Raw genomic sequence first — 11535 nt, 5'->3', positions numbered from 1 at the left:
ACTCACTCCAGTTAATCTGGTGCCCTAAATCCCTAAGGTGAATGAAAATCCCCAAGTTTTCATACCCATATCTAACAGATCTTTTGTGTTCGGATAATCTTTGAGATAGCGAACGGCCAGTTTGCCCAACGTACACTTTTTCACAATCCCTGCATGGTACTTTGTAAACGCCGGATTCTATCTCTCTTTTATTTTGATAAACATTAATAAGGGCGCTTCCTATGGTCTTTGGATATGAAAAAACAAAGGGGTTCTCAGTTTTGATATGATTTGTTATATTTTTAATACCTTCTATATATGGGAGTTTTATCTTATTTTTAAAATCTCTTTGGTTAGTAACATCATGATCTTTATAATATATCGTGTTGGCTTTGTTGATGGCCTTTTCTATGACATACGTCGGGTAGAATAGCTGGGCGAGTTGTTTACGGATGATTTCAAATTCTTTATTTAGGTAGGCTGGGGAACAAATTCTCAAACCTCTAAGAAATAAATTGCAAGCTACTCCAATTTTTACAGAAATGTCGTGATAACTAAAAAAATGAATGTAGGAAATAGAGAAAGTTGGTTTTCTATACACAGTAAAATTATACCCCGTCGATTCCCTTATAATTAGTATGTCCAAAAAAGCTAATTTTCCATCTTTTTCCCATTCAGTTTTAAATTTTATGCTAGGGACTAGGGAATTTAGATTATTGAAAAATATATTGAAATCTAAATTCCCTAGTCCCTAGCATAAAATTTAAAACTGAGTGGGAAAAAGATGGAAAATTAGCTTTTTTGGACATACTAATTATAAGGGAATCGACGGGGTATAATTTTACTGTGTATAGAAAACCAACTTTCTCTATTTCCTACATTCATTTTTTTAGTTATCACGACATTTCTGTAAAAATTGGAGTAGCTTGCAATTTATTTCTTAGAGGTTGAGAATTTGTTCCCCAGCCTACCTAAATAAAGAATTTGAAATCATCCGTAAACAACTCGCCCAGCTATTCTACCCGACGTATGTCATAGAAAAGGCCATCAACAAAGCCAACACGATATATTATAAAGATCATGATGTTACTAACCAAAGAGATTTTAAAAATAAGATAAAACTCCCATATATAGAAGGTATTAAAAATATAACAAATCATATCAAAACTGAGAACCCCATTGTTTTTTCATATCCAAAGACCATAGGAAGCGCCCTTATTAATGTTTATCAAAATAAAAGAGAGATAGAATCCGGCGTTTACAAAGTACCATGCAGGGATTGTGAAAAAGTGTACGTTGGGCAAACTGGCCGTTCGCTATCTCAAAGATTATCCGAACACAAAAGATCTGTTAGATATGGGTATGAAAACTCGGGGATTTTCATTCACCTTAGGGATTTAGGGCACCAGATTAACTGGAGTGAGTCGTCTTTGCTTTTTAAGAGTACCTGTCCGTACAGAAGGAAAATCCTGGAATCAGCCATCATAAATCAATCAAACACAATGAACCTATGTGGGGGCCAATGGAAAGCTGACACAGTGGACAATACTCTTCTCAACCCTATCATTAAGAAGATAATCCACGGAGACCGGCCACCAGACATGCATCAGAGGTCAAGACTTCCTCCAAGCGGCTCAACAATAAGAACACGCACCTGGATGTAATTAAATTTGGCTAATCCTTCCAGCAATTATAACAACTATAGAACAATTGAACACACCCTTTTACTTTCATATATAAACCGTCACTCTCCACTGTAAGCCTCACTTGTACTTTACATCCTGAAGAGGGTCGATGTTTATTGACCGAAATATAGTGTGATTTATTCATATTTCCTGTGTTTCTTTTATGGGCCTTTTTGAAAAAACATGTTAAACTGTTCGATTACAGTTATAAATAAGATATTTATATATATATATATATATATATATATATATATATATATATATATACACACACACACACATATATATATATATATATATATATATATATGTATATATATATATATATATATATATATATATATACATGTATTTAGATATACATTTATATATATATATATATATATATATATATATAAATATATATATATATATATATATATATATATATATATAAAAACTATATATATATACATATGTATATCTATATATGTATATATATATTTATATATAAATATATATATATATATATATATATATATATATGTGTGTGTGTGTATATATATATATATATATATATATAAGGATATAGTTATATATATATATATATATATATATATATATACATATATATATATATATATATATATATATACAGTATATACTCATACTTACTTATATATATATATATATATATATATATATACATATATATATATAAACTCATACTTACATATATATATATATATATATATATATATATATATATATATATATATATATATATATATATACACTATATCAAATATATATATCTGCGTGTGTATGTGTGTGTGGGGGGTCTTTGAAAATATATATGTTTATGTGCGTGTGTGTATGTGTGTGTGGGTGGGTGGGTCTTCGTAGATATATATGTATATATACATATGGTACATATACATATACATGGGTATGAGCAGTTATGTACGTTTTGTGTGAGTGCGTTTGTATATGTACATAAATACGCTGTTTAAATAATGCTGTAGAAATAACCGGTAGAAATCTGGGGATAAATGTTGGCAGGATTTTACCCTTTCATAAACATATATAATGACGTAAAAGAATGAAATTACGGTCAACATCCCGTAAAATATAATTACAAATTACAGAAAAATTACGGTCCCCTGTATTTTACTGAAATACGGCTGAGAACAGTATATTTTTACTGAGAATTTCCGATTAAAACTACGATTTTTTTTAACAGTGCACCTGCGTGGGCATGAGTATTTAAGTTGATGTTTACATTAATACTCATGAGTGAAACATTACACTGATCCAAATATTCAAACTTTGCTTTCTGCAAGCTTATAGGAAGCAACTTGAGAGTCATGAAGACTTATGATCAACGTATTTCTGAATCAACTGACATAAATGTTTAAATACACCTGAGAAAAAGTTTGATTAATGTTCGTCTCATGACACCATTTCTTGCACAATAAATATCCATCAGCAGATCGTTGCAACAGGCAATGACGCAAGTGATAAATGAAGGACTTGGGAAGACTTTCCTTCAAGATATTATACATTCTTTTGACTGAATGAAATGCAATAGTAACTGAAATCTTATGTCTTGATGATATTATTATTGTTATGGTTATTAATGCTAATATTGACACTGTTGTTATTTATGTTTATTTTTGTAAATACTCAATATTTTCCTTGAAGAAGTCTCAACGGTAATAGCGTTCAATGAAAGCCTTTATGGAGTAAGAGCAAAACAAAACTGAATTGCAGATTACTCCATAGAAACTCTCCATGTAATCCTTCCAGCAAACAAAATTTCCCAATAAGTTACCCTGTAAACTTTCTCAGCCAATTTCCCCTAGAAGGACTACGAATACTATTGGCAGCATTTTAGAACTGGTTCTCTAGATCAGAAAGTCTTCCTGAAATAGGAGTCACTTGCATCATATCATTGCAGAAATGCAGTTAATGTCCTCACTTTATTCCTTTTTGTTCTGAATGTTACTTGAACTGTTTCTTAATTTTCAAATTCTTGGACTCTTGGTCACATATGGATTTAAAGACTCGTTTATTTTTCAAAAGTATATACTCAGCTAAATTACAAAAATATATAGTTCAACAATACGTTCAAAACATTATTTAAGTCAATTATTTCTTATATTCCTTACAACTAAACACACAAATCTAGACTTGATGAAAGTGTTTGTGTATTGTCATGACCAGCAAAGCTGTATTAGTCAGGGCCCCAGTACTTTATTGGTTTGCTTTGAGCAACAAGTCCAAAGTCTCCCATCTTCACCCATCCGTACAGGCCACCGGGTTGATGAAAACTGACCAAACACCACTCATGAAAAAAAAGACTTATCTGAGGCTATTGTCCTGCAGTGAACTAGACACAGCAGCATTTGCTGGTGTTTTTGTTGTTGTTTTTAGGTATATATATATATATATATATGCTTGTATGTGTGTACATATATATATATATATATATATATTGGTATTAGGTATTACCGTAATAATCTTAAAGTTTAAGTTTTGACAAGACAGTCTTGCCAGAGACTTTTGTTGGCCTCCTCTCCGGTATTTTAGTATAAATTTAAATATGTATTACTAACCCCACCTGTTGTATTCTTTATCAAAGCTACAAAGGATTATGGAGTTCGACTAGCAGTTTCTTCGTCAGTTTGTTATGCTGTCGTCATAGGGGAGAATGTTTTCTTCCTCGCCAGGGAGAAAGATAAAAGACATTTCGGGATAGACTTGAATGCCTCCTACACCTTTTTACTACAGCTTTTATTTGGATTACCTCATCTTGGATCCTCGGAATTACCTTAAGGGTAGTTTTGCTCAGGAACCGCCACCCACGGTGTATCTGAGCTTTTCAGCCTTGACTTGGCTAGTGATGGGTGTGGACTTCTTGCGGGCTCAGGCTGTTGTCCAGGATTTGTTCCCGGTCGAGCGGACGCAGGAGGGGCACCTCTGCAGCACGTCTTTTCGTCTATGCAGCTGTGTGGGGAGCTTGATAACTTGTTAGGAGGCATGTTGGGAGATTGAGTCCAGGTAATAATTTTCTAGAAATTTTATTTTTGAGAGGACGTTGCTGTGCCTATGCCTCGTGTTTACCTGTTTTCCAGTACACCCTCTGAAGGCAGTGCTTTGATGTGTGACTGTTTATTTTGCCGGGAATTTATGCCAGAGTTCCCTGAGGCTTTAAATATTAGCCTAGCACCGGGAGACGCCCGCCGTGTTGTAAATAATACTTCGTTCTTTCTGTAGTTGGAAAGTTTGGTTTTCTTTTGTAACATTATATATATATATATATATATATATAAACATAAACATAAACATAAACATAAACATAAACATATATATATATATATATATATATATTAGAGTAAAGTAAATTTCTCATTTGTTTAAGTCAACCTTGTTCTAGTTTTTGGTGGTTTCCACTATAGCTTAAAGTAGTTTTAAAGTGGTGTGTTGTTGATTGTTTCTCGCCTACTCCCCGCTTAATTACCTTGTTTTGAACTATAGTGTTAATAATTGTATTTTGTTTGCCCGAATGATGAAGAAAGAGTGTTTGATGTCGGAGGTGGGTGCTCGGACAGAAGACAGTTCGGGCTTAAGCGTTCCCCCAACAACATACCCTAAGCTGCTTACGAAATTGAAATATTGGATGACGATGTTTAGGCTTGTGATTTGGACTACGCTTTTGTGTTGATCCTCGCCTTGGTTTATAGTGTGCAGGTGCTCTTTTCACCTGCGACTCGAGTAGTTCCTCGCATCTACGCCAGTTTAGTGTACTTTGGAGAGAGACTCGCAGGTGCTCCTGTCACTTGCGACTTGAGTCTGCTCTGCCGTTCCCTGATGCTAAGGAGTACCCAGGGAGTTGGCTTCGTCTCTGGCTTACTGGCCCCGTCGTCTCTTGTCAGCTGCAGCGGTGTTGGGAGCTTGCTAGCTCGTGAGGTGGCCTGTAGGGAGGCTGTTGCCAGGTAAGACCTTGTATCTCTGTTTATCGAGTAGAGATCGATACACCTGGCGGGTTCTAACCTGTCGTACTGTTCCTGCCCTGCTTGCTGGTAGGAGGAGTGGGTAACTGCCTTGAATTTTGTCTCCTCTATATTATTATTTTAAAGTGAGGAGAACTAAAGTCTTTTGTGTGTAAGCTAAGATAATTATGTATATATATATATTTTGGTGAAGGTTTTTGTGTGTGTTTAGACGTGTTTCTAGGTAGGATTTATAATTGTTTTCTTGAATTTAGTTTTATAGTAATGTCTGGTCTGGCCAGCTAAGTTGTGGGATCCAAACTAGTTAAACATTTATAATGTTTATTTCTTATATCTTGGTTAGGATTTAGTTTATTAATTTTAGGGAATCCATAGTGATTCAAATTATGTGTATTTGTTATTTCTGGTCATCTGGTTGTGATATTTGCTATATCAGATAAGGTTGACGTAAAGTTTTGTTAGTATTAAGTAATAAATATTGTTAAGTTTTATTGAGTGTTTTGTTTCCGCTGACCTTTAGCCCTGAGTATTATTACTGACAACAATCAATGAAAGAACTTTAGTTACGCCTCCCAGGGGTCGTAACAAAATTGGCGACCGTGACAGGATTGTTCTCTTGGTCAGTAGAACGGCACTTGGTTAATTTGACAATATTTCTTTTGTTATTGTAGTGTATTACCTTTCTCCCCTGATAAATTGGGTATAATGGAGGATTTTGTATTTGATCCGGCCAAATTTTTAGGGTCGGTAGACTGCATTAAGCATTTGCCTGTGTTAAATAGGAAAAAATTAGTTGAGTGTGCTTAATGGTTAGGTGTTCCGCTGAAGCCTGCGGGCACTAAAAGATAGGTCCTAATTGCGATTCGTGATAGGATTTCTCATGATTTAGCCGAGGCCGAAAATTATATTGGCGAATGTAGAGAGGGTAGTGATGGTGAAGGTAGTGTATTTGAGGGAGATTCAGAGGATGAACAAGTGAGCCTGAAAGTGGGTTTAACGCTTTTTGATGATCCTCCCCGAACAGGTATTATTTTTTAAGGTCCCTCCGATTTTACCAAAGCTAATGGGTTAACAAAGACCATTTTTCCTATTTTGAATTCTAGGCCAGAGGAACCCCTAGCTTCAGTTCCTGTTTTGGGAGAGACCAAGGAGGAAATGGAATTTAAGTTAATCTGTAAAAGAATAGAATTAAGGAAACTAGAGTTTGAGAAGAACGAGAGGGCAAGGCATCACGAGTTGGAGGTGGCAAATATAAAGTTACAGATGGCTAGGTTGCAGGGGACCAACATGATCAGTTCCCCCAAGAGTAATTATAATGACCGGTTTAATTTGGGTGCTGCTTTATAATTGGTGCTAGTGTTTGACGAAAAGAGCGTCCCTTTCTTCAAGGCATTTGAGAGAGTTGCCACTCGATTGTCTTGGCCCTCGGAAATGTGGACTGTGTTAATTCAATGCAGGTTGGTGGGCAAGGCAATCCGGGTGTACAATGCCTTGGAGGAAGGAATTGCACGGGATTACCAGAAGGTCAAAACACTGGTCCTTAAAGCGTATGATTTGGTACCTGAGGCTTATAGGTTAAAGTTTAGGAATGATAACAAACACCCTTCTAAGTCATTTGTCGAATTTGCTCGGCTCAAGGAAAATCAATTCAACGACTGGATAAAGAGTCGCCAGGTAGTGTCATTTGCGGCATTAAGAGAAATGTTACTCCCCGGAGACTTCAAGAAGGCTTGTAGCAAGGAGTTAAGAGTTCATCTTGAGGAGGTAAAGGTTGTGAAAGTTAGTAATGCAGCCCAATTGGCCGATGAATATTTCTTGACTCATCGTTCTGGGGCGTGTAATTTTAATTATCCGAGTAGGAATGATCCCTCTACTCGTGTAAGTAATAATTTTAATAGAGTAGAACCCTCATCATCTGTTTCTAAAGGTAATACAAGTTCTTTTCCAGGTAATAATAATGTTGGAATCTCGGGAGGGCCTCCTTCTCCACGTAGATTTGCTAACAGGGGTATGAATATTTCCAGTAACTATAACAATAATAGGAATAATAACCAAGGTTCTGGACGACAAAGAACCTGTTTCTGGTGCAACAAACCAGGTCAATTCCAGAACCAATGCCATGCCCGTAGGAGGTATTTAGAGAGAAATGGACAGAATCATATTTCATTAATTTCAAACAGGTCTGACTCTAAAGATAAGGGTGAAAAACCGTCAGTAGTTGGCAGTACTGTAGACAGTAATGATAATCCCTCCGCTAGTAATAAGAATTCCTGACTGAATTTTGATAAATATGTCTGGCCAGGTAAAATAACCCTTAAATCGGGCACCATCAATGTAAAGTTTTTGAGAGACAATGGGTCCGCTTGGTCTCTGGTTGAATGGTTTAAGAGAGTTTTCAAGTAATTATGTTGTTCTGGGAGGGTTCCCGAACACGGTTGTATCTGCTCCACTGGTGGATGATAGGTTGTCTTTTCCCGGATATGATAAAGTTACAGAGTTGGCCGTTGTCGATAATCTCCGCATCCCTGGTATTGACGGCATTTTGGGAAATGATAAGCTCAATAAGAAAGGTCGTGAATTATTTCCCATTTTGTCCGTCGTGGCTTATCCTGTTTCTGTAACAACCCGTGCTGCGGCCAGAGCTGCTAAAATAGATAATGATGATGGATTGTTACTTAGTAGTTTAGAAGTAGATGTAGAAAGACCCGGGTCTGTAGATAGTACAAGTAATCCTGTTATTATTAATGTTTTGAAACTTAATTGGGACCGTTCAGCTTTCATTAGGGCCAGAAAGCTGAATTTAATTTTGAGTTAGGGGATATTAGTGATCTGACTAGGTCTCGGTTTGGTTTAATTCGTAATATATTTTACCGATTTAGTAGACCAGCAAGTGATGATCCGAGTAAGACTTCTCGGATCGAACAAATGGTGGTCCCTTCTCAGTTCCGTAAATCAGTATTAAGTCTCGCTCACGATAATTTCCTTTCAGGTCATTTTGGGGTATGGAAAACTTTTCATAAATTGGCCCAGTATTGTTGGTGGCCTGGGATGAAATTATCAGTAAAACCTAATGTGAAAGAGTGTGAGGTTTGTCAGGTAATGGGAAAACCTAATCAAATTATTCCGAAGGCTCCTCTAAATCCTATTCCTGTTATCGGAGAGCCGTTCTCGGAATTGGTAATAGATGTAGTTGGTCCCTTACCAAAAACTAAATCTGGGTATGTTTATATATTGACAATTATGGATAGAGCCTCTAGATTTCCCGAAGCTTTCCCTTTGAGAAGAATAACCTCTAAAGTAGTTTTTGAGAAATTAATTGAATTCTTTTCTTGGTACGGTCTACCTCGTGTTATTCAAACCGATTGTGATACGAATTTCACGAGTAAAATGTTCAGAGGTAAATGTGCTGAACTGGCCATTCGACATACTACAAGCGTTCCGTACCATCAGGAGAGTCGGGGTGTGGTGGAGAGGTTTCACCAAACTTTTAAATCTATTTAAAAGAAAAATTGTTATAAACATGGCAGTGAGTGGGAAAAAGAACTTCCTCTCGCACTTTTTGTAATTAGGAATCATCCCATTGCCTCCATCGGTGTAGCTCCCTTCGAACTAATTTTTGGGCACAAAGTCCGTGGCCCTTTGGACATTTTTTGTGAAGCATTTGGGGCCGGTCGAAGGGGGGATATAAAAGTAGGAGAATTTGTGGATGATTTGAGTAAACGTATGGTGAGCGCCCGGAAGTTCGCGCGTGATAATTTAGGTTCTATGCAAAATAAAATGAAAACCAATTATGACAGAAATTTTGAAGCCCGTTCGTTTGAACCGGGGGAAATGGTGTTGGTTTTGAGTATGGAACCCGACAATTTTCTTGAACCTAGGTATAAGGGTCCGTGGAAAGTTTTGAGGAAGTTTTCTGAGGTGAACTTTGGGTCACGAGGTTGGGTTAGGTCAAGTAGCCCCGAAGCAAGCTAACCTTGAGGCTATTATCAATTTGAAAAGGCCATGTAATGTTAGAGAGGTGAGAAGAGTTCTGGGAATGACAGGGTATTATCGCTACTTTGTGCAGAATTTCTCAGACCTTGCTCAGTCTCTTACTAAGCTCTTAGAGAAGGGAAAAAAATATTATTGGTCTGATCAGTGTGAGGAAGCTTTTAATAAGCTTAAATCCATTCTAATGACTAAACCTATTCTGACTTCCCCAGATTTTCAGAAAGCTTTTGTAATAACGGTAGATACCAGTGATATAGGATTGGGTGGTGTCCTTTTTCAAAGGGATAATGAAGGAGAGGTACACCCCATATCTTATTTTAGCCGAAAATTATTGTCGGCTGAAAGACTGTATTCAACCATTGAAAAGGAGGCTTTTGCTCTGGTCCATACCCTATTACATTTTAAGCCTTATGTTACTAATTTTCTTTTACTGTAGAAATTGGGACTGATCATAATCCTCTGGTGTTTATAGAGCGGATGAAAGAGGACAACCAGAGGATTTTGCGTTGGGCTTTGTTCCTGCTGGAATTTAAATTAGTAATTAAGCATATTAAGGGTTCTGAAAATAAAATTCCTGACACACTCTCACGGAGTGGATAGGCCTGCCTTGCCTCCCTCGTAAGCTGCCCTGCTCGTTTCTCCAGTGTGTTAGGGTAAACAACCCTTTTAGTATATTTTAAATTGAGGTGTGTTTAGATAAATATCCTGCCTTTTTTTAGCGGGATTTTGTAGGTACTGTCCTAATTTGACATTGGGTGGTGAAATTTTGATAAAGCTATCTCTTGAACTTGTTGGTGTTGGTTAAGATTAAGTGATTTATCTTGTTTGTTGTCCTAGTTGTTTAATCCTTGTTTAGATTTTCATGTTAATGACCTTTGTTTTATTGTTTTCGTACCTGTTTTTCAGGTTGTGTATTTTTGGTAATTTAAGAAAATTTTTTTTTTTTTTATTTCGTGGAGGAAGGTATTAGAGTAAAGTAAATTTTCTATTAAAGTAAATTTCTCATTTGTTAAAGTCAACCTTGTTCTAGTTTTAAGTGGTTTCCACTATAGCTAAAAGTAGTTTTAAAGTGGTTTGTTGATGATTGTTTCTCACCTACTCCCCGCTTAATTACCTTGTTTTGAACTATAGTGTTAATAATTGTATTTTGTTTGCCCGAATGATGACGAAAGAGTATTGATGTCGGAGGTGGGTGCTCGGACAGAAGACAGTTCGGGCTTAAGCGTTCCCCCAACAACATACCCTAAGCTGCTTACGAAATTGAAATATTGGATGACGATGTTTAGGCTTGTGATTTGGACTACGCTTTTGTTGATCCTCGCCTTGGTTTATAGTGTGCAGGTGCTCTTTTCACCTGCGACTCGAGTAGTTCCTTTCATCTACGCCAGTTTAGTGTACTTTGGAGAGAGACTCGCAGGTGCTCCTGTCACTTGCGACTTGAGTCTGCTCTGCCGTTCCCTGACGCTAAGGAGTACCCAGGGAGTTGGCTTCGTCTCTGGCTTACTGGCCCCGTCGTCTCTTGTCAGCTGCAGCGGTGTTGGGAGCTTGCTAGCTCATATGGTGGCCTGTAGGGAGGCCGTTGCCAGGTAAGACCTTGTATCTCTGTTTATCGAGTAGAGATCAATATACCTGGCGGGTTCTAACCTGTCGTACTGTTCCTGCCCTGCTTGCTGGTAGGAGGAGTGGGTAACTGCCTTGAATTTTGTCTCCTCTATATTATTATTTTAAAGTGAGGAGAACTAATGTCTTTTGTGTGTAAGCTAAGATAATTATGTATATATATATTTTGGTGAAGGTTTTGTGTGTGTGTGTTTAGACGTGTTTCTAGGTAGGATTTATAATTGTTTTCTTGAATTTAGTTTTATAGTAATGTCTGGTCTGGCCAC

General features: G+C 36.8%; 1 protein-coding gene across 1 annotated transcript; it reads left to right on the top strand.

Annotated features, from left to right (window-relative positions):
* Window positions 1-7090: 7090 nt before the first annotated feature.
* On the top strand, window positions 7091-7933 carry LOC137647836 (uncharacterized). The gene has a single exon (XM_068380794.1). It carries the CDS (start codon window positions 7091-7093, stop codon window positions 7931-7933), a length of 843 nt encoding a protein of 280 aa, XP_068236895.1.
* Window positions 7934-11535: the final 3602 nt, after the last annotated feature.

Source organism: Palaemon carinicauda, chromosome 10, assembly GCF_036898095.1.
Source record: "Palaemon carinicauda isolate YSFRI2023 chromosome 10, ASM3689809v2, whole genome shotgun sequence".
Classification (NCBI taxonomy): domain Eukaryota; kingdom Metazoa; phylum Arthropoda; class Malacostraca; order Decapoda; family Palaemonidae; genus Palaemon; species Palaemon carinicauda.
The sequence above is the reverse complement of the archived record's forward strand: the minus strand, read 5'-3'. Positions and strand labels throughout refer to the sequence as shown.